The 22,480-nt window shown below is 58.9% G+C and overlaps 1 protein-coding gene across 1 annotated transcript; it reads right to left on the bottom strand.

Moving 5' to 3' along the window:
- Nucleotides 1-15,425: 15,425 nt before the first annotated feature.
- On the bottom strand, nt 15,426-22,024 carry HSD17B7 (hydroxysteroid 17-beta dehydrogenase 7). The gene is made up of 9 exons (XM_009909107.2): nt 21,936-22,024; nt 21,520-21,723; nt 21,315-21,407; nt 20,320-20,434; nt 19,653-19,847; nt 18,351-18,455; nt 17,251-17,307; nt 16,399-16,497; nt 15,426-16,056 (listed from the first exon to the last, which is right to left on the bottom strand). The coding sequence occupies exons 1-9, from the start codon at nt 21,968-21,970 to the stop codon at nt 15,961-15,963; spliced, it is 999 nt and encodes a 332-aa protein (XP_009907409.2). The 5' UTR covers nt 21,971-22,024; the 3' UTR covers nt 15,426-15,960.
- Nucleotides 22,025-22,480: the final 456 nt, after the last annotated feature.

Raw genomic sequence — 22,480 nt, 5'->3', positions numbered from 1 at the left:
TCCCCCCGCGGCGGGCCGGGCCTCCGGGCGGGGCCGGGCGGGCAGCGGGGCGGGACCGGGGCCGCCCCGGGCGGTGCTTCCCACCTGCGGCGGGGGCCCGGTGCTCCAGCTGCCTCCGTGGGAAAGGGGGAGCCCCAAGCCCCGGGGGAAGTCTGGGTCCAGGGGGAGATCCGGGGGCGGTCGTGGGCACCGTCCACCCGAGGAAGGCGGTGGTGAGCTCCCGTACTTGGGACTTCTTTGGAGGGGCCAAAACGGCCCCAATTCCCTGCTCGTCCCAAGCCAACCTGTGCACAGCACCCCTGTGGTTTGCCAGGCAGCGGGTGGGGAGGTAAAGCCATCCCTGCAGGCTGCCTGGCTCCCACCCTCCATGCGCTTTGTGTCACAGGGAAGACATCCTCACGGGCACGGCACGGCACGGCACGGCACACCATGCCTACAGCTTCCCAGTAAGGCTGCGTGTCTGGGGTCGCACAAGCAGTTCATGCCTTGAACGCCGGCTCCGAGCCACGAGCACAGAGCTCTGCGCGCTGACCGCAGTGTGGGCTGACGCCGTCGGGAAGAGGCTGTGCTCTGGCAGGACCCTCTGGCAGGACCCTCTGGCAGGACCCTCTGGCAGGACCCTCTGGCAGGACCCTCTGGCAGGACCCTGTCCTCCTGCACCTCCTGCCAAACGGAAACGTCCCGGACGCGCTGTTCCCGGGCAAAGCTCAGGCGCAGCATCCTCTGCTGCGTAGGTGTCTGTACTGCCCTGGCTGTGTCTGCCTGGGCCTTGCTAACTCGGATGAAACCTGAGAGTCCCTACTGACGGCGATCAAACCCACGCCAGCACCGAGCCCCAGGCATGGCACAGGCTCCCCTTTGCCTTAGAACCTGCCCAAGGGGCAGAGGCACGAGTGGGTGGCACAAGAGGCAGCATGAAGCTCTCGCTGAAGCAAGGCTGTGCACTAGTGAAGCACCTCCAGTTCTTAACACACATATCCCTTATCCCATCTCAGACCTGATGCCCTTTATCCCATCTCAGACCTGATGCCCTTTATCCCACCCCAGACCTGATGCCCTTTATCCCATCTCAGACCTGATGCCCCTTATCCCACCCCAGACCTGATGCCTGCAGCCTTGGGACCAGCCACCTCTCTAGGGGTGTTCCAGCTCTCCCATTTCATTGCTCTCTCCCACAGACTGGTTGCAGGGATGAAGCTGCCAGACACACACACACAAAATAATACCTTGTGTGGGAGAGGAAGCTGCTGTGGCATGGCAGACAGCAGAAGCTGCTGACTCCAGGGCCAGGACCACAGGCTTCATGTGGTATGGCACTGTGCCTTCCTCTCTTCCAGCCTCCCTGAGAGGCAAAGCTTGTGGAGAAGGGGGGCAGGGGTGTGTGTGTCCCTGCAGCAAGGCTCAGCAAGACAGAGCAGGATGGGGAGCAGCCAAGGAGCAGCCAAGGACAAGGATAGGCAACCTTTGGGCAGCTAGAGAGCAGTAGGAGGGGAAGAGTGTTTCTAAAAGCCTCCTCTGCACCAGCCTCCCTCGAGGGTAAAATGTCCCTTGGGCACCAGCTCCTTCACTTCCATTTCCACTGCTCAGTGCTGACAACAGCTGAGCTTCCCCGGGGGCAGGCACTCCATCTGTCAGCACAGGCTGCCCTAAGGCTGGAAGAGCAGAGCTTTGGGAGGCCCAGCTGCTCTGCAGGGCCTCCAGGAGCTCTCAGATGGCTCAGGACACAGGACCCCCAGCCAGCCGTGTCACCATCAGGGCCAGCAGCTGCCAGCAGCCCCGGGGGAGTCCCACAGCAAGCATCACCTAAACCTTTTCCTAATGCTCACTTTCAAAGGCTTGGAAATGGAGGGAAACAAATCAATCACAGTATTCCAAAGTGAAAAGGCAAGATTCCCACGTACCCTGTGTGACATCCTGTGTTGGTTTCCTTTCTTTATAAGGGAAAGCTTTCTGGTGGTATTTAGCTTGGGTCAAAGACAAGTTTCAGCCTGTCCTTTGGGGCAAGAGGAGACAGCAACAGGCACTTTGGGTTCACTGTGGTCATCTCTAAAGTCTAAACACTGCCCCATCAGGGAACAAAAGGAAGACAAACCCACAGACGAGGAGCACAGGGGAGCAATCAAGTGTGGTCCTGTTTTTTCTGGAGGCTGACCCAGATCCTGGCCTGAGCTCCAGGCCCAAGCATCCTTTTATTTGAAGACTGGCCCTGACCCTGGCCCAGGCAGGAGGCCCCAATGTCCCTCACACCCGACTCCATCATAGAACCATTAGGGTTGAAAGGATCCTCAAGGATCATCTAATTCACACACACCCCCCACCCCCCTCCATGCCCAGGGACACCTCACACTACAGCAGGTTGCTCACAGCCACCTCCAGCCTGGCTGCAAACACCTCCAGGCAGGAGGCTGCCACCACCTCCCTGGGCAGCCTGTGCCAGGCTCTCACCACCCTCCTGGGGAACAACTTCTTCCTCACATCCAATCTCAATCTCCCCATTTCTAGTTTTGCTCCATCCCCCCAGTCCTATCACTCCCTGACACCCTCAAATGTCCCTCCCCAGCTTTCTTGGAGCCCCCTTTGCCTTCAGATACATCCTGTGATTGGTCTTGTGCAAAGCCCCAGCAGCCCAAGGAAGCAGGTAGAGAGTACTCTTCAGGTGCCTCAAGTGAAAAGATCACCAGGTCTATGACAAGAAAGGCATTTACCAGCTTGGTGAGAGGCAACAGAGCATCTCTGTGCCTAGAGCTGTAGGCACAGAAACCTGCTCCTGGCAAGCCCCCTCGGGAAGCATTCTGTGCCCCTCCCAAGCTGCCTGTGCTGCTCCGGGCACCCGTGAGCCCGGGCAGGGCTGTGTGAAAGGTGCTGCCCGCAGACAGGCTGTGCCATTAGGGGTCAGGTCAGGCCACGGGTCTGCCGGCGAGAGGACTTGATGCCGGCCACGGAGAGCCATTCACTTTGCTTTGAAGGCATGCCGAGCTCGGCAGCACCGCGGCCGGCAGCGGCACACTGTGCTCTTGGAGGACAACCTCAGCTCCGGGGCGGCCGGGCGCTCCTCTCGCCGGAGCATCGCTGCCTGGGGGGTTCCTCAGTGCCGAGCTAAGAGCCTGGGCAGGTGCCGGGGCAGGACTCCGGGCAGGTCCCCGAACCCCCTGGCGTGGCCAGGCTGTTGCCCATCAGCAGCCGAGTCCGCTCGGTGAGGCCGCAGCACCACCGCGTGGTCCTGCATCCCCTCTGCCCGCGGCTCTGCCTCCCCACCGCGTGGTCCTGCATCCCCTCTGCCCGCGGCTCTGCCTCCCCACCGCGTGGTCCTGCATCCCCTCTGCCCGCGGCTCTGCCTCCCCACCGCGTGGTCCTGCATCCCCTCTGCCTGCGGCTCTGCCTCCCCACCGCGTGGTCCTGCATCCCCTCTGCCTGCGGCTCTGCCTCCCCACCGCGTGGTCCTGCATCCCCTCTGCCTGCGGCTCTGCCTCCCCACCGCGTGGTCCTGCATCCCCTCTGCCCGCGGCTCTGCCTCCCCACCGCGTGGTCCTGCATCCCCTCTGCCCGGGGCTCTGCCTCCCCACCGCGTGGTCCTGCATCCCCTCTGCCTGCGGCTCTGCCTCCCCACCGCGTGGTCCTGCATCCCCTCTGCCCGCGGCTCTGCCTCCCCACCGCGTGGTCCTGCATCCCCTCTGCCCGGGGCTCTGCCTCCTCACCGCGTGGTCCTGCATCCCCTCTGCCTGCGGCTCTGCCTCCCCACCGCGTGGTCCTGCATCCCTTCTGCCTGCGGCTCTGCCTCCCCACCGCGTGGTCCTGCATCCCCTCTGCCTGCGGCTCTGCCTCCCCACCGCGTGGTCCTGCATCCCCTCTGCCCGGGGCTCTGCCTCCCCACCGCGTGGTCCTGCATCCCCTCTGCCCGGGGCTCTGCCTCCCCACCGCGTGGTCCTGCATCCCCTCTGCCCGGGGCTCTGCCTCCCCACCGCGTGGTCCTGCATCCCCTCTGCCCGGGGCTCTGCCTCCCCACCGCGTGGTCCTGCATCCCCTCTGCCTGCGGCTCTGCCTCCCCACCGCGTGGTCCTGCATCCCCTCTGCCTGCGGCTCTGCCTCCCCACCGCGTGGTCCTGCATCCCCTCTGCCTGCGGCTCTGCCTCCCCACCGCGTGGTCCTGCATCCCCTCTGCCTGGGGCTGTCCCTCCTTAAGATCCTTTGCAATTAAAATGCTTCAGGCTGGGACAGAGAGCCACTGTTGGCCTGCCTGAGACCCTCCCAGGTGCTCCTGCAGGGTGAACAGCCGCAGCACACTCTGCCTGTCCTCACTGGAGAGGTGCTCCAGTCCCTTCACCACCCCAGTGACCCCTCACAGGACTCTCCAGTGTGCCCTTATCTCTTGTGCTGGGGCAGCCCAGATCTGAATGCATCATTCCAGGTGTGGCCCCAGCGGTGCCGAGCAGAGGGGGAGGGTGACCTCCTTCCACCTGCTGGCAGCACTCCCCCACCACAGCCTAGGACACCAGTGCCTTTCCTTGCTGCAGGGGCACGTTGCTGGCTTACAATCAACTTGGTGTCCCCCAGCACCCCCAGGGCCTTTCCCCCGGAGCTGCTTTCCAGCTGGGCAGTCCCCAGCACCTATCAGTGCTTGGGGTTGTTCCTCCCCAGGTGCACTTCCCTGAGCCATGTGAGCTCCCTGCCAGCCTCTTTCCACAGCCTGTCTCTGGATGGCAGCACGACCCTCTGGCATGTCAGCCACTCCTGCCAGTCTTGCAGCAGTGTGGGTGGGAACGACCCAGTCCTGCGCAGGACACGGCCCAGCTACCTCATGGCCAAACTCTGAGAGGTACCTGGCCTCCCTGGTGGGACACATGCTGTTCTTTGTTGTCTGGCCCTTAGGTGAGCAAGCTGAGCTGTGGCAGATCCCTGTCCACTCGTGGTGCACGTTGCAGTCCTTCCCAGCACCTCCCTGTGGCCTCAGCTCCTGTGGATTTCGATCCCGTGCCTGGGGTGCCAGCACCACATCCTGTGGAGAGACAGAGACCAAAGCTGCAGCAGCCTGGTTTGGGTGTCAGCATTCCCACCCCGGGTTTTGCAAGGCATCGTGAGCCAGCCTTGCTGTGCCTTCCAGAGTCATGTGTAGCAAGAGGCTGGTGGAGGAAACCATCGCGTCCCTGGGCCCTGCGGCTCAGAGCTGCTGCCAACGGCGACCAGGGGTCAGGAAGGCAATGCCGCCGAGGGCCAGCAGAGAGCATTTGACCTGAGAAGTGGCCTCAGTGCCGCTCAGCCGGGGACAGCAGGTGGCAGGGAGGCAAGGCAGCCTGGCAAGGGTCCCGCCGGCGGGCGGTGACAGTCCCTTGTTTATCAGCTGCAGCAGGCATCACTGCTGCGGGTGCCTGGGGTGGGGGAAGCTCCCTCCCTGCCCCCGGCCGCCGGGGCAGGAAGTTCATCTCGGGGAGCAGATCGGACAGACAGGAAAGGTCCTGACGTGGTCCTGACCTGCACAGCAATTTGCAAGCAGTGACACTGCTGCTTATGCCTCTGAGTCAAGCAAGGCCTGGCTGAGCAGCCACGTGCCCTGAAAACCACCTTCCCGGGGCTGTCCAACCCAGGTTGCCTGCAGGAGACACGACTGCATCAAGCCTGACCTCCTGGCACCCTCCTCCAGCAAGCCCATGGCAAACAGTGGTGCATCAAGAGGAGTGTGGCCAGCAGGCCAGGGGGGGTCTCCTCCCGCTCTGCTCTGCCCTGCTGAGACCTCCCCTGGAATATTGCATCCAGCTCTGGGCTCCCCAGCTCAGGAGGGACAGGGATCTGCTGGGGAGAGTCCAAGGGAGGGCTGCCAGGATGCTGAAGGGACTGCAGCACTGCCTGGGGAGGAGAGGCTGAGAGCCCTGGGGCTGTTCAGTCTGGAGAGGAGAAGGCTGAGAGGGATCTGATCAATGGCTATCAATAGCTGAGGGCTGGGGGTCAGGAGGGAGGGGACAGGCTCTGCTCATTGTGCCCTGGGATAGGACAAGGAGCAATGGATGGAAACTCCAGCACAGGAGGTTCCACCTCAACACAAGGAGGAACTTCTTCACTGTGAGGGTCCCAGAGCCCTGGAGCAGGCTGCCCAGAGAGGTTGTGGAGTCTCCTCTGGAGCCTTCCCAGCCCCATCTGGATGTGTTCTGTGTGACCTGAGCTGGGTTCTGTGGCCCTGCTCTGACAGGGGGGTTGGACTCGATCTCCAACCCCTGACATCCTGTGAGCTGTGATCTGCCCAAGCCAGGAAAGGAGATGGATTTTTTAAACTGTCTTGAAAATAATACTAATAAACCCAAAACTTTAAAAAAAGAGTTTGTGTGTGTGCCTGTGTCTGTCTGTCTGTCTGTGTCTGTCTGTCTGTCTGTCTGTGTCTGTCTGTCTGTGTTTGTTTGTTTTAAACCTAGGGCAGGCCAGGAGGGCTGTGCCCTGCCAGCTGGGCTAGCTGGCTGGGATGAGCCCCAGGCTTCCCGGGCAGGTCTGTTTGACCTGCTAAGAGCTTATGAGAGCAGGTTAAAGCTGGGCTTAGGAGAATTTGCCCAAGCTGAGCTTCATAGGCATTGAGTACAAAGCTCAGGACAGATGGCAGCAGGATGGAAAAGTGAGACCTCATAAAAGCTCTGCCTTCTGATCAGATCAAGAAGGTTGGAAAAGACCTCGAAGATGATCAAGTCCAAGCTGTCCACCAAGATGGTGAAGGTCCTGGCTTCCTATTCCCATTCCCCAAGCAGTGCCAGACTCTGGACCCTTTCTCACCAGACCCTTTTTGGGCCCCTCCTGTGCTTTCCTGCACGTGGAAGGAGCCTGTGTTGTGCTAGCACTGGTGCTGTGGCTTGCAGCAAGTGTGGCTGCCATGGCAGCCTCAGAGACCCTGCAGCCCCGCTCTTCACCTGTGGGAACCTCTTCCCCATGCTCACCCCATGGGTGGCATGGCCAGGAGAACAGGTCTGGCTAGAAGCCCAGCTTTGATCAGCATGAAAAGTGACAATAAAAGCCAGAGAGGAGGCTCTGCCCCACTGCCCCCCCAGCTCATACCCACTGCCTTCTTCCCTGGGTGCAGCAAAACGCATTCTGCCTCCCCAGGGTGCCAGCTGTTTGTACCCATCCCCAGTGCACGTGTAATTAGACCTGGCTGAGCCCCTGTGATCAAGGTGAGGTTCCACCTGCCAAGGGGAGGTTCCACCTTCCTGTGTGTCAAAACAGAGATCCTCTTGACACGCACATCAGGGCTCACAATGTGACCTCTCTGCTGCGTGGGCCATGAAAAACCCTCCCTGGGTTTTGAGGCCACTTTGCCCACGCCAGTGCTCTGCCTGCCACCTCCACACGTGCCCAGCGCTCCCACACACTGCCATGGCTGCTCCAGCACCACCTGCAAGGGGCTGCAAGAAACCTGGGGAGGGACTTCTGAGGGTGTCAGGGAGGGATAGGACTGGGGGGGTGGAGCAGAACTAGAAGTGGGGAGATTGAGATTGGATGTGAGGAAGAAGTTGTTCCCCAGGAGGGTGGTGAGAGCCTGGCACAGGTTGCCCAGGGAGGTGGTGGAAGCCTCCTGCCTGGAGGTGTTTGCAGCCAGGCTGGAGGTGGCTGTGAGCAACCTGCTGCGGTGTGAGGTGTCCCTGGCCATGGCAGGGGGTTGGGACTGGCTGAGCCTTGAGGTCCCTTCCAACCCTGACAATTGAATCTATGATTTGGTGGGAGGCTGTGATGGGAAGGGACCCCAGCAGCAGCAGCCCCAGGGACCTCACAGAGGCTGCAGAGGGGCCTGTGAGAATCACACAGGCTGGCACTGAAGCCTGGCATGATCACCATGGCACCTCTGGAGAGAACCTTTCAGCTGAAGACACAAAATGAGCAGTTTCAGGCAAAAGCCACGAGTGGACAAGCTGTGCAGAAGGACAGCAATGCCTCCCCACAGCAGCTTGCACTCTCCCCTTCCCACCTCCCCCAGCCCCCCCTCCCCGGCCCCCCTGCCTGTGCTGACCCAGCTGTGCTCAGGGCAGCCCTGCAAGGAGAGGGCCAGGGACAAGCAGGGGCTGGGGACCACGGTGTTGCTCACACCTGGGTGAAGAAAGGAAGCAAAGCTTCCTGGTTTGATCTCCCAGACACCCCCAGAAGGTGCCCTGGGCAGGCTCCAGTCTCAGAGGACTGCTGGGCTTCAGGGCCAGCAGCCTGGAACCAGCCTCTCCTGCCCAACTGCCATTGCTCTGCCCTTCTCCTTGGGCTGCCCCCCTTGTTAATACCCTGCTCTGCTCTCTCCTGGTCTGAACCAAGGGCCTGAGAGGTCAGGGGGGCTGGCATGTGCAGAGGAGCCCGGGCAGAGCTTGCACCCCCTGGGTAGCTCCTGCAGAAGCTGCTGGGGCTCAGCAGTTGGCCACACAGGGGGGTGAGGGCCGGACTGGACTGACTGTCCTGCTCCTAGTGGCACTTCCATGGTGGCCAGGACACTGTGGCTGGACCCACAGCTCCAGTCCCCTGTGCTCTGCCCAACACTGGCATTTGCCTAGCAGCAGTCTCAGACAGGGAGACGCTGGCACAGTCAAGAGGAAAAGGTGGGGAGAAATTGGAGCTTATCAAGGGCTGATAAAGTGATGACCTCTCCCTGGCAGACGTTTAGGTCACCAGGGGTGTTGACAGGTCCTGTTGCAACCCATTGCAGAGCTCAGCTTGTCAGGTGGTGAGCAGCAAAGATCAGCCTGACCTGCAGCATTCAGGGAAGGTGATGGCACAGGCAGGGTAGATGTGCTGGGACATGTTTTGTCAAACTGCAGCTGCCACATGCCAGCAGCACCTGCAGGTGAGGTGCCTTTGGCAAGACACTGAGGGGCAGAGCCAGCCCCAGCATCACCAAGCCTGCCCCAACCCAAGCCCTGTTTGCCCTGGGATATCAATAGCAGCTTGCTGCACCAGAGCTGGTGCCCACGCCTCGCTGAGGGCTCTGCAGGCTCGTGGGCAACCCAAGCAGCCTTTGGGAAGACATCACCATCCCACCAGCTCCTGACCTCACCCACCCTCTCCCCTCTGTCCTCACCAAGACTACAGCTCTACACCACAGCATCATTGTCCTCAAGACTGGGAAGAGAGAGGAGAGCAGAGCCTGGAGGCAGAGCCAGAGCGCAGCCATGCACACCACGGAGTGCCCTCTGCCCCAGGAGGTGCCACACCTTGCAGTGCCTCCTCATTAAACACCATGCCCAGGACCCCAGCAGGCCCAGCAACAACCACCAAACATACCAAGGGCTTTGTATCAAACCCAGGGCTTGTGAGGGAGGAAATGCCAAGGGCCAGCAGCACGTGGACGGGAGGAAGGTGCCGGTGCCCACAGCACTGAGGCAGCTCTCTGGCATCCAGCTCGCCCTACAAGGGTGTTTGGGCACAAGCAGGGACCTCTCACCTCAGGTGTGCTCTGCAAGACCACCTCCCCTGGCTGCAGGAGAGCTGTGGCAGCTGCTGGCAGGCAGAATGTGGGCAGGGAGGATGCAGATCTGCTGCAACTGCATTTCAAAGCCATCAATAAATGTGACAGACCCACAGAATGTTAGAGGCTGGAAGGGAGCTCCAGAGCTCACCCAGTCCAACCCCCTGCCAGAGCAGCATCACCCAGGGCAGGCTGCACAGGAATGCAGCCAGGTGGGGTTGGAAAAGCTCCAGAGCAGGAGACTCCACAGCCCCCCTGGGCAGCCTGCTCCAGGGCTCTGTCACCCTCACTGTCAAGAAGTTTCTCCTCCTGTGGAGCTGAAACCTTCTCTGCTCAAGCTTGAACTTGTTCTTTCTTGTCCTATTGCTGTGCACCACTGAAAAGAGCTTGGCCCCCTCCACTTGCCCCCACCCCTCAGATACTTATAGACATTGATCAGATCCCTCTCAGCCTTCTCCTCTCCAGACTCAACAGCCCCAGGGCTCTCAGTCTCTCTTCCCAGGGGAGATGCTCAAGTCCCCTCAGCATCCTCCTGGCTCTCCCTTGGACTTTGGAGCCTGGGGGGCATGCAGCACATGCTCCTGGGCTCTGTGGGGCTGACAGGCACAGAGCAGCAGCCCTGCAGCCTCCACGTGCTGCTGCTCAGAAATGCCTTCCCCAGACCATCCTGGCAGGTCTGGCCCTACCATCTCTTCAGATGACAAAGGCCTGAGGTATTGCTGCACTCACCTGGTGATCCCCAGAGAGGTGCTGGCTGCAGCGACTCACAGAGCTGCCTCTGGGGTGAATCCCAGGAGCATCTGAGCTGTGGGCAAGCATGCCCAGGTTCCCAGAGCTGAATGGGATGCTCAAAAGCATGGCTGTCCTCTCAGCCCCCTCTCACACAGCCACTTGTGGGGATTGGCTGGGTGCCCCCAGCTCTGAGGTCCCTGCTGTCCCTTCAGGGCGGCATGCTCAGCTGCAGGCGGCACTGCGTGCCATGGCAGTGCTGCAGGCAGGAGCTAGGGTGAGGAGGACTCTCTCTGTGCAGTCAGCCCTGGAAGGGACCCTGAAACACCCCATCCCCTCCTCTCCTCGTGCCTGTCACTGCCCCAGAGGAGCAGAAGCAGATCCCCCCAGGGGACAGGAGTGCTGCAGGCTGACCCAAACCCAGCCCAGCACAACTTCTGCTGAGGCAGAAAGGCAAAGCAAGGCAGCACTGAAGCTGCGCCTCCCTGGTGCAGCCCGAGCTCATCGTTGCCTTCAGCAGCTTGTCTTTTGACAAAGAGGCTCTGACAGCGGCATTCAGCACCTGCAATGCCTTGCTGCAAGATCCCAGAGAGCCTGACCCCGGGCTGGGCTTCCAGCCACCTCCTTTGCCTGCGGCAGCTACCAGCTCATCTGCTTCGCCTTACCGCCGAGTGCCGCCCAGCCCCGGCTGTCCATCCAGTCCGCCCTGTCTCCCCTGCCAGCCCTTCGGTCTGATACAAATCCTTTCATCTGCCCGAGGGTTTCTGGCAGGACAGCCTTCTCAGGCTCCTGTCTCTGGGGACTGATGCCAAAAATACTAATTGCAGCCCTGCAGCCTCTCCAAGCTCTGCTGGGACTGAGGAGCAGCTACTGACGAGCTAGACAGAGGCTGTAGTCTGGTCCCTCTCACAAGCTGTTCCTGAGCCCTTCTACCAGCTTGCCTTTGAGATCTGTCCTTTGGGTACAGCACTGTCTTTTGTAAGGCAAGGCTGAAAAGCCTCCCTGACCCTGCAGGCAGTCTCAGCTCTCTTGGCTCTCCCATTCCCTTGGTCGTGTGGCAGAGGTCTGCTCAGAGCCTCTGGCATCTTCCTCTTTCACAGCTCAGCCTTTACCTGTCCTGGGAAGCTGCAGTGCAGGGCAGTATCTGTAGGAGCAGCTCTGGGACAGGGGCTCTGGGGTCTTCATCCCTGGAGGCTTCAGAACTCTCCTGGACACATCCCTGAACCATCTGGTCCAGCCAGGGCACCCTCCCTGCTCAGAGCAGGGCTGGCTGGAGGTGTGAGAGGTCCCTCCCAGACAAACACCTCCTGAGGCTCCACACTTTGCCCATTCTCAGCAAAACCCACCCAGGCTCACATCCCTCTTTACTCTTCCCTGCCAGACAGCTGCTTGTGCTCCTGCCACCCCCCCAAAGGGGTTTCCCCTCCCTGTTTCTCACCCAGCTCTTCAGAGCTATGTCCCTCCTCTACCCCTAGCCTCTCTGGGCAGCCCTCCTCCAAACCTTCCAACACCAAAGCTGCCCACTCAGAGGTTAACCCTGGAAGCTTCCAGAGGAGCTGGCTGTATCACAGTGCCCATGCTGAGAGGGGCACATGCTGGCCCTTGGGGTTTCCTTCAATCCCATTGCCCTCACCAGCAGGGATTGGAGCCTTGCCATGGCAATCTCAAGCTTTCTCCTCCCTTGGCCATGGCTTTGGCTACTGTTCCCACCCCTGTTTCTGCTGGCAGTGCCCTGCACAGCTGAAAGGCAGCTGAGGGGTAAAGGACTTGGGCTGGGTTTGGAGCAAGGCAACAACTCCCCATGGAGATAAACTGGTGGCTGGGGAGCAGGCAGGGACGAGCAGGGATGCCTCACGCAGCCTGGCAGCCCAAGACGTCACAGGGCGACCACAAACAAGGTTCCACGCTCAAGACCTGCCCTGGAGCACCTCCTGGAAGGCTCCAGACCCGAGGATCACAAGCAGAAAGCTCCTGGTTTAGCAGTGACTCACAGCTGCCACTGCCAGCTCTGCCCCCGGCCCACGCCTGGCATTCTCACCGCCCTGCCTCACCCCCAGCCCTGCCACGAGCCCCCAGGCTGCAGGCAGGACCCAACAGCTCCACCTGCACAGCCCCAGCAGAGGCACCAGCCTCATGCAGTGGCACCAGTGGTGCCTCTGCTAGCCTGGCAAGTGAGGAGGGGATGGGAGCGTGCTGGGAAGAGGCTGGCAGACAGGTACCTGCCTGCTCTCCTTGACCCAGTTGCTGTTTCTCCATCGTTGCTGCCACACCTGGATGTGTCTGCTGGCCAGCAGGGAGTAGCTGGGGGATTAAGCCCCATGCATACACAACTGTTAGCCAAGAGCAGGCCACCAGAAGCCATCCCTCCCTGCAGAGAAGCAGCTCCAGAGCACTGGGCAGCTCTGGCTGCCATCCTCTGGGTCATGGGCAGCCAAACCAGGGGGCACAGCACTCCTGGGGGCTCCATGGCACCCTGGGATAGGACAAGGGGCAATGGGTAGAAACTGCAGCACAGGAGGTTGCACCCCAACAAGAGGAGGAACTTCTGCCCTGGGAGGGTCCCAGAGCCCTGGAGCAGGCTGCCCAGAGAGGTTGTGGAGTCTCCTTCTCTGGAGCCTTCCCAGCCCCATCTGGATGTGTTCTGTGTGACCTGTGCTGGGTTCTCTGCTCCTGCTCTGGCAGGGGGTTGGACTGGGTGATCTCCTGAGGTCCCTTCCAACCCCTGACATCCTATATACCAGACAAAGCTCACAGAGGGCAAGACACAACCCTGCCCTTTGGACAGTCTCCACTCCAAAGCACCAGGTCCTACCTCTGCCTTCAGGTGAAGTGTGAAACCTGGGACGTGGTTACAGTTCCCACTCCATAGAGCAGTCCCAGCCTTTGGCTGCAAAGACCTCCAAAGGTGGAGGAGAGGAGGAGCAGGGGAGGCTGAGCATGGCCAAGGTTCCTTCTACAGAAGGGCATGGACCATGAGCCCTGGGGCCACAAAAGCAGGCAGGAACACTTAGAGAGCAGTGGGGTCCTGTGTCAAGGCTGTAGGACCCTAGAGCACTTCCTCAGGCTGAGGAGCAGTGTTCTAGAGACACCTGTGGTGATTGTGCATCTCCAGCCCTGTGCAGCACCAAACCCATAGAATCACAGAGCTGTCAAAGCTCAGCCAGTCCCAACCCCCTGCCATGGGCAGGGACACCTCACACCACAGCAGGTTGCTCACAGCCACCTCCAGCCTGGCTGCAAACACCTCCAGGCAGGAGGCTGCCACCACCTCCCTGGGCAGCCTGTGCCAGGCTCTCACCACCCTCCTGGGGAACAACTTCTTCCTCACAGCCAATCTCAATCTCCCCATTTCTAGTTTTGCTCCATCCCCCCGAGTCCTATCCCTCCCTGACACCCTCAGAAGTCCCTCCCCAGCTTTCCTGTAGCCCACCTGAGATTGTTCTAGAGAGCACTTCAGCACACCAACCTGAAGAGACAGTCAGCCACTGAAGAAGAAGAAACAGCAGCAGGAAGAGTTGGGGCTGAGGGCTCTGTAGCTGAACCAAGCCACAGCAGCCAGAGCTGGTGCTGGGGCAGAATTTATTGCATTTAGACAAAGGTCCACATCAGCAGAGCCCAGGCTGCTTCCCAGCTCTCAGCAGCTACAGCCACAGCCAGGGGCCACCATGGGCAGCTCTTCAGTGTGTCCCCAGGTGAGGCCAAAAGAGAGTACAGCAGCTTCCCACCCACACCACCTCTGCTACTCACACAAGGGCTGAGCCCAGGGTGCTGCTCAGGCCTGACCTGTTTCTGCAGCAGACACCACCATGCCAGAAGCAGCCCTCTGCTCTGCAGAGGTGCTCAAGAAACAGGGGGGGAGGGAAATCATAACAAATAAAAGCAAGGTGCTTTAAATGTGTCCCTTGAGGCCAACTCAAGGAAGAGCCTCTGCAGAGCCTGGATGCTCCCAGATGTCAGTTCTGTGTTGCTGCAGCTTCCCACACAGACCACTGAGCCAAGCCTGCTGCGGGCACTTGCCCTCCCAGCAGGATGCAGCAGCCTGGGCAGCACAGCCACAGCCCCACCACAGAGGGCTGAGCAGCACAGTGCCCCTCCTAACCTCACCTGGTGCCCAGCAGGCCCAGGGAAGAGCCTGGGCAGTCATACTCCCTCACCAGGCAGCACTAGATCAGTAATTATGTGACACAGCAGGGTGAGCAAGCACCAGAGACATCTGTGTCTCCCAAGTGCCTGAGGCTGGGAAATAGACTCAGACAGCCCAGAGCTGCTCCACACACAAAACCCACACTGAAGCCTCCACAAGTCCCGTGCCTGTCATTAACTGAGGAAACAAGAGAAGCAAGTCCCAACAGGTGGTTAACAGCTCCCCTGTGGCAGAAGAGACCCCTCACAGCTCACAGATGTCAGGGGTTGGAAGGGACCTCTGCAGCTCATCCAGTCCAACCCCCCTGCCAGAGCAGGACCACAGAACCCAGCCCAGGTCACACAGAACACATCCAGATGGGGCTGGGAAGGCTCCAGAGAAGGAGGCTCCACAACCTCTCTGGGCAGCCTGCTCCAGGGCTCTGGGACCCTCCCAGTGCAGAAGTTCCTCCTCATGCTGAGCTGGAACCTCCTGTGCTGGAGTTTCCATCCATTATATAATGGACAGGGCAAGGCAACCTCCCTCCCAGCCCTCCAAGGCAAGCTGTTGGGAGCAAATCCACCACTGCAGCAGAGCCAAGTCAGTCCCAACCATTTATTCATTGCAGCACGTGAAGTACACCAGGTACTTGAAGTTCCCCAGACAGACAGCAGGGAGAATACTTGGTACAGTAGATTGTGCATAAAAAGGTGTTTAAAGAGATAAAACCCCATGGGAACCTCTCACCTCCTGCTCCAACAGAGCAGAGCAGCCCTGAGCACAGGTTAACATCAATGGCTTCAGCCTCTCTAGCCAGTTGTGGCTAGAAGCCTGATGGTGGCCCCAAGGGACAGCAAGACATCAGTTCCCACAGCTGCAGGAAGGGGCAGTGGCTTCAAACCAGAGCAGATTTAGATTGGGTCTCAGGAGCAAGTTCTTGACTCTGAGGGTGGTGGAACGCTGGCACAGGCTGCCCAGGGAGGTGGTTGAGGTCCCTTCCCTGGAGATATTCAAGGTGAGGCTCAACAAGAGGCCCTGGGCAGCCTGATCTAGCTGGGGATGTCCCTGCTGGCTGCAGGGAGGTCAGACTGGAGGAGCTTTGGAGCTCCCTCCCAGCCTGGGCCATCCCATGATTCTCAGGCCAGCTCTTCAGGAAGCTGGCTTTCAGATGCTGAGCAGAGCTTGCCCTGCAGTAAGGTTCAGCCTTGTGGAGCATGTCTGCAAGGTTTGCCCCAGCTTTGGTGTGCCAGGGTGAGAGCAGCTCCTCTGAAGACAAGCCTTCAAGTGCTTCAGGATCCCCCCCAGGCAATGCATTTGAACCACCCAGACAGACTGCCAGAGCCAAGCTGGTGCAGGGCAGATGTTTTGAGAGGCTGCTCCTGAGCTGTGCACAGCTCAGTCATGCTTTTGCCAGGCACTGCTTTGCAGCCCTGTTGAGGCAGCATCCACCCACTCCAGGGCTCCAGTTTTATGCCAGAAAACTATCCCCTAACAAAAAAAGAGACTAAAAAGCATTTCCCTTCAGTTTCCACACCTCCATTGTCAGGAACTGTTCACCTTCTGCCAGGAAGCAAGGTGGGGTCTGAAGCCATGTGCCTGCAGAACAGCAGGCAACATTTATTTCAGTAGCACCAGAAAGGGATGGAAAACAGCTCCTGTCCCTGATACAAGACTGACACCCAGCTGAGACTGCCTTTAGTTAATCTAGCAGATCACTGTATCTCTCCAGAGTTTGCTTCTCCAGTTCCAACAGCTTCTCATACAATTTCTCAGCAGTTTCTTCATCCACATCAATCTGGAAGAGAATAAGAGCAGCACTGTGAGGCCACAACCTTGGCTGCAGCCAGCAGGGACACAGAAGGCAGCTCTGGGGATGGGCAAAGTGCATCTCCAGGGCTCCCCTGTTCAGAAAGAGGCAACTAAAGGCACCAGGTTGCAAGCCAGAACATCTCCACTGCCCTCCACGCTCCAGCCTGAGCAGGAGTCACCCTGGGAAAGCTCAGCTAGCCCCACATCCATTATTGTTGCTTAGCATCCAGCAGGCATTGCTCCCACTCCAGCACCAACCCTCTCTCACGAGGCGGATGGCAGCTCCCTAGCCGAGCCCCCTGCAGCAGGAGGCTGCTGCTTCATTTACCTTTCTGGGCTCCACATAGCTCTTTCCCAATCCAGAAGTGCAGCTGTGGTATTTGACAAGCTCATCCAGGTACTCTGGCTTCTGTTTGAACAGCCACACCTAGGGAGAACAGCACAAATGGGCTCAAGTCCAGGACACACTTATCCCAACCAAGCCTGCAGTCAAGGACTCAGCTGCCAGTGGACACAGGAGACCACACTATACACAGGTGCTCTGAGCAAGCAGGGCAACACTTGATAGCTGGAGAAGCAGTTCTGACCTGGCTCTCCTCAGCTGTGACCTGGTGAGACACTGGAACAGGTTGCCCAGGGAGGTGGTGGAAGGCCAGGCTGGATGTGGCTCTTAGCAACCTGCTCTAGTGCAAGGTGTCCCTGCCCTTGGCAGGGGGGCTGGAACTGGCTGAGCCTTGAGCTCCCTTCCCACCCTAACAATTCCATGATTCTATGCCCTACCCTGTTCATGCCTCAGTGCTAAGCCACTTGAGCATCTTGGCCATGCTGAGCTTGCTCACTGCTGTGCTTGGCACACGCTGTGCCCTGCATTCCCACCTCCACACCCTGGGAGGTATGGAGGCCATCTGCATGACTATGGCTGCCTCACTGCCAAGGGGGAAAGCAGCACTCTCCCTGCTGGAGGCAGGAGCAAGAGTGGTTTTCTAGAATCAAGTCATTTGAGAGGCACCTGCTGAAGGTTATGAAGCCATCACCTGGCTGAGCAGTCCTGCTCACGCCTGGCCCCCACCCTCCCACCCTCCAGCCTTGCTGTGAGGATCTCTGCTCAAGCCAGCAGACCCTGGAAGAGCTGCCCAGAGGGGTGACATGTTAAAAGCCAAGCAAGCTGTCAGCTACTCACATGAGCTTCTGCTCCATTGTAGGGTGTCAGAGTGTAGGTCTTGGCAAAGAATCGGATCTGAGGGGGAAAGCAGCACAGGACAGAGAGCATGGTGTGGCCAGAGGCTTCTCCATCAAGCCCCCTGCAAACCCACCCACAGCAGATGATCCACCAGAGGTGAAAGTGCTTCTCAAAGCTGACTACTGAAGCATCCCTTCTGCACTGCAAATTAGTTTTCCCTGGAGCCACCCAGCAGCTCAGCAAGCCTCACTTGGTTTTGAAGGCCAGGGATGTAGTGTGAGGTGTCCCTGGCCATGGCAGGGGGGTTGGGACTGGCTGGTCCTTGAGGTCCCTTCCAACCCTGACAGTTCTGTGATCACCCCCAAAGCAAGAGGCAAGAGCCACACAAGCCTTGCAGGCACCACCTCTTGAATGGTCTCAGGAGCACCTATGGCAGGGGGCAGAAGGACCTGCAGTCCTGCCAGTGCTGAGGACAACTGAGAAGGCACTGCCCCTCCTCTGACAGGAGAAATGTGATCCCTTAGGATCAGCTGCTGCCAGAAGAAAAGCCAAGCTAGCTGCAGGAGCATCAAGACTCAGAGCATAGGGATGGACCCTGAAAAGCTGAATCCCAAAGGAAGAAAGGCAAGGAAAGCAATGGAAGAGGCAGAAGAGAAGAGCAGGCTTTGCTTTCCAGAAGGATGGAAAGAAGAGAGCAGGAGACACTGCCTTCTGGGGAGAGGGAAAGGACACTGAGACACACAGAACCTGTTAGCAAAACAAGCATTTCAAAGCACAAGTGGCCAAGCTTTGTTCTGAGCTCTGCTGCCACCAAAATGGCAGAGCTCAGAAGCCCACAGCAGGCTGGCAAACCTCCCAAGGAGAGCTTCACAAACGCTGCTGTGGCTGAAGAACTGAGCCCTGGCTCCGTGTACAGCACTGAACCCCCCAGCTCAGCTCAGAAATCAGGGCCCCAGGGTGCCAAAGGGAGTCCAGGCTGCCCAATGCAGCAGGAGGAAGAGCTGTACAGCAGCATGGGCAGACATGCTGCACCTTACTTGCAGTGCAATGTATCAGAGCAGGGCTACCTGAGCTCCCCAGCAGCCAGGGGCTCCACTTACCAGCCACATGATGGGCATCAGCAGCTTCCACAGAAAGACTGGCAAAATCCTGTAGGTCATGTTGGACATAACAAGGCCAGGACAAACAACACTGGAGTACAGACCCTGCAGAGAAGAAACAGAGTCAGTGTGCACACAGACAACAGCCAGAACAGATCATGCTCCTTCCCTCCTTGTGCTCCCCAGAGGAGGAGAGCACAGAACCAGCTAACAGCAGATGGTCTTCCTCTAAAGTTACCAAAGAGTGATCAGATGCAGTGATTTCTGAGACCCCCAAGCTGGAGGTGCTCAAGTTAAATCTGTGCCCATTGTAAGCCCATGAGACAGCCTCCCAGTGCATCCCAACCTCATGGTGCAGCCCACATGCAGCTCAGCAGCAGCACCCCACTAATTACAGCCCACTCAGCCCAAAGGCCACCTCACCTTCAAGGGGCATGTCCAGCTGCCTAGGACTATTTCTCCTGAAGTATAGAATCATAAAATGGGTTGGGTTGGAAGGGACCTTAAAGATCATCTACTTCCAACAGGCAGGGACACCTTCCACTAGCTCAGGCTGCTCAAGGCCTCATCCAACCTGTCCTTGAACACCTCCAGGGAAGGTGCATCCAGGACCTCCCTGGGCACCCTGTTCTTCAAGAGAGAGCAGTCACTGCTGCTGGCTTAGGGCTGCCACTCAGCAACAAGAATCCAGCAACTGCTCACACATCTTGGGTGTGATAAACAGAATCACAGAACTGTCAGGGTTGGAAGGGACCTCAAGGATCAGCCAGTTCCAAGCCCCCTGCCATGGCCAGGGACACCTCAGGTTGCTCACAGCCACATCCAGCCTGGCCTTCAGAACTTCCAGGGATGAGGCTTCCACCACCTCCCTGGGCAACCTGTGCCAGTGTCTGAGCACAAACACTTGAACAGCAGCATGGAGCCATCAAGAGAGGCAGCAGAGCTTGCAGCTCGAGTGCTTGCAGGCACAGCTGCCCGAGCAGCCCTGCTGTGATAGGCAGGCATGCCCAACAGGAGCAGCAGCTTTTTCCTTTGGTCTAAAGGGACAGCTGCAGCTTTTCAACTTAAGGACTGCTCTTGAAGCCCTCTGCTTGCAGGGTTCTGACCCCAGACCCCCAGCAGCAATCTCTGTAGCAGATTCTCCCCCAGCCAGGCTACCGGTTCAGCCTCAGCTGTGTTTAGCTCATTAAGGAACATATTGGATTGCTTTGTTGTTACCAAGCTGCCTTCATTCACAGCTATGCTAATTATCAGCAGCAGGAGCTTATTAGGCTTCCTCAGGCATGCAGGCTTCATCATCACCTGCTTATTGAATTTCCTGTTCAGAACCACGCTGGTCAGGTCAGTAGCATATTTGGAGGAGCTGTATGATTCCTTCCCCTTGGCATGCTGATAGTCAGAAAGGCTGAAGGCAGACTCCCTGGCATTGCTGGAAGAGGTCCAGATGAGTCGTGAGGGCTTCTCGTTGCCACAGAGCAGAGCCTCGAGCTGACGAACCTGCAAAACAATTGTGGACTTGCTCAGCACAGGGACTGTGAAGCCCTGCAGTAGAGCCCTGCAGTCCTTAAAAGCTATCAGCTTCTCTCAGAGGTCCTAGTCTTGGCCATGCTTCACTGGACTAGCCAGAAGCAGCTGCTGCTCAGGTGTAACTTCAGCCCCGGGTCCACCAGGAGAGTTTACAACCATTCTCTTACACAGCTCGGTTGAGTCCCTGAGAACCTAACACAGACAAGTCTTGGTGGTTGCTCTGGATAGAGCTACCTATGGTTTACCTCTATCCATTGCCATGAGATTACATTAACCCTTCCAACAACAATGATCTTAGCCCCAGCATTGGTTATCTGTCAGGCTGCAGCCTGCACCAGTGTCTGAGCCTGTAAAACACAGCTGTGGCATCAGTGCCACCTGTGCCCATCCCTACCCACACCAACCCCCAGACCAAGGGCTCCATCTTCACATGGAGCCTCACCAGGATAAAGTGTCCAAAGAGGTTGGTAGCAAACACCTCCTGCAGTCCATCTCCATTAAGCCTGTCTGTCTGGGTCATGACGCCTTCTGCAGTGGTCAACATGTGAAGCAGCCTCCTGGAAGCCAAGCAGTGGACTTTAGAGAGGAACACCGCCAGGAGATACCTACTGCTCCCCCACTTCAGTCCTCCAGCAGCATCCCCTGCCTCACAGGCTCCACATAGACTCTCTGGTTTCACCTTCAAGGGCTCCACTAACCCATGAGAAAACTAGCAGGAAAAGGGTTACAGAAAATCCCATCCCCTTTATGTGTAAGTGTCTCATTACTGACTGGACTTATCCCTTGCTTCACTTCACCCCAGTAAAAATGCCTTTAAACACAACAGCATTTCCCTTTCATTTCACACTCAGCTTCAAAGCCAGCTCCAACACAAAACTAAGCCCTGGGGCCGTGCTTAATTCAGGTAAGGAGAACACTCCAGTGTCTGTGCCCAACGCTCCAGCAACTGTATTAGACTCTACAGACTGTCACCTTGCTCCCTAGCTCAGCTTCCCCATGATGCTGGCAGCAGAATGGATGCTTATCCCCAAGGTGTTTATAGACTCAGCTTCACAAAATACTGTGGCCCACAGCTGAGATCAACTACAAACACACACAGTGGAATCAAGACATTAAGGAGAGCCAGCAAGAGCAAACTCCACCTTCCCCACAACCCGCTGGTGCTTTTCACTCGAGCCCCAGGATCAGATACTGCAGGCTTTGGGTGAAGACTCACCTCTCACCCCAATCCCACCAGGGATCAGAAGCAGCCTTGGAGCCCCTCAGCACTTCACCCAGCTGCCTAGCCCACCCACACATCCTGTCACAGCAGGGAATGGGGACAGGGCCTTCAATTCTGGAGCAAAGGGCATGCCTCGACCATGGGGGTGCTGCCAGAACCCCCTGCTGCCTGCAAACTAAGGACCCAGCCCCCACTCCCGCCCCAACATCTCCTACCCAGTGAGGAGACCATGCCAGAGTGCCTTAAAGTTCACGTGTGGGTTGGGCATGATCCCAGCATTGAGGTAGACAAAGTCCAGGCGCTTAAACCTGTGCGGTGAAGAAACAGAGGTGAGAGAGGAGAGGTTGGACAAGGGGGTCCGGTGGTGCGGCATGAGGACAGAGAGGGGGCTCGGTGGGGTGGAGAACTGAGATCCAATACCTGCAGCGGAGTTCACGGGCTACACGCAGGACCGAAGCCAGGTTACCTAGGTCCACCTCCACGGTGGAGACCTGGGCATTGGGGTGGGCGGCCAGGATGAGGTCGCGAGTGGCTTCACTCTTCTGAGCGTTGCGGCAGGCGATACAGAGATGGATGCGGCCATCCTCCTCCAGCAGCCGTTGGCACAGCGCTAGCCCCACACCGCTGCAAACGGTAGCGTGTCAGACACAGCGCTCGAGGGCTGGGCCGAGCCGAGCCGAGCCGAGCCAAGCCAAGCCAAGCTTCCTGGCCCGACGCGCCCCGGCTCACCCCAGCCCGCTCGGTCACCGGGGCGGAGCTAGCCGGGACAAGCCCATCCTGGCTCACTCTAGCCGGCTCTATTAGGGTTCTCCCTCCCCCCGGTACCCGCCGCTCACCCGCTGGCACCGGTCACCAGCACGACTCGTTCCATCGCGTCCTGTCGTGGCCGCCGCCGCCGCCCCCCCGCCGCTATAAGCGTAGCCGGTACGTGCCGCCCCGCCCTGCCCTGCCCCGCCAGCCAATCGGCAGGCGCCGAGGGGGCGGACCCCGAGGCGGTGGTGGCGTGATAGTGGGCTGAGGGCGGTAGGGGGCGGGGACACGCCAGCCCTGGCCACGCCTCTTGTGGGTAGACCACGCCCCTGCCGTGGGTCACGCCCCCCCGCTGTGGTGCAGGCCACGCCCCTGCCGCGCCGGCTCCGCTGAGCTGCTGGGGGCTGCTGTGCTGCGTCCGCTGCTCTTGCTTGGCCTTGCCTTGTCCTGCCTGGCTTCCCCTGTCCTGGCCTGCCTTGCCCGTGCCCCACAGCTGCAGCAGGCAGGCTTTCCACAGGCAGTCACGTCCCGCTCTGCTCCCCCCGCCCCTTGCCTCAGAGATGTTTTTCAGCCACACACAAGTGCCATCAGGTCACTGTTTCCTGATGCTGCTTTGGCAGAGGTGTCTGGG

This window comes from Dryobates pubescens, chromosome 11 (genome assembly GCF_014839835.1).
Source record: "Dryobates pubescens isolate bDryPub1 chromosome 11, bDryPub1.pri, whole genome shotgun sequence".
NCBI lineage: Eukaryota > Metazoa > Chordata > Aves > Piciformes > Picidae > Dryobates > Dryobates pubescens.
This window is presented reverse-complemented; position numbering and strand designations above follow the sequence as displayed.

Bases quoted from the DNA above. Each gene is read 5' to 3' on its own strand.
- HSD17B7 (XM_009909107.2), bottom strand. From the start codon at position 21,970: ATGGAACGAGTCGTGCTGGTGACCGGTGCCAGCGG. The intron at 20,435-21,314 runs GTAGGAGATGTT...CTTGGCTTCCAG, and splicing joins TGGCATGGTCTCCTCACTGG to GAGGCTGCTTCACATGTTGA. The intron at 17,308-18,350 runs GTAAGTGGAGCC...TTTCCCCCTCAG, and splicing joins TGATGCCCATCATGTGGCTG to ATCCGATTCTTTGCCAAGAC.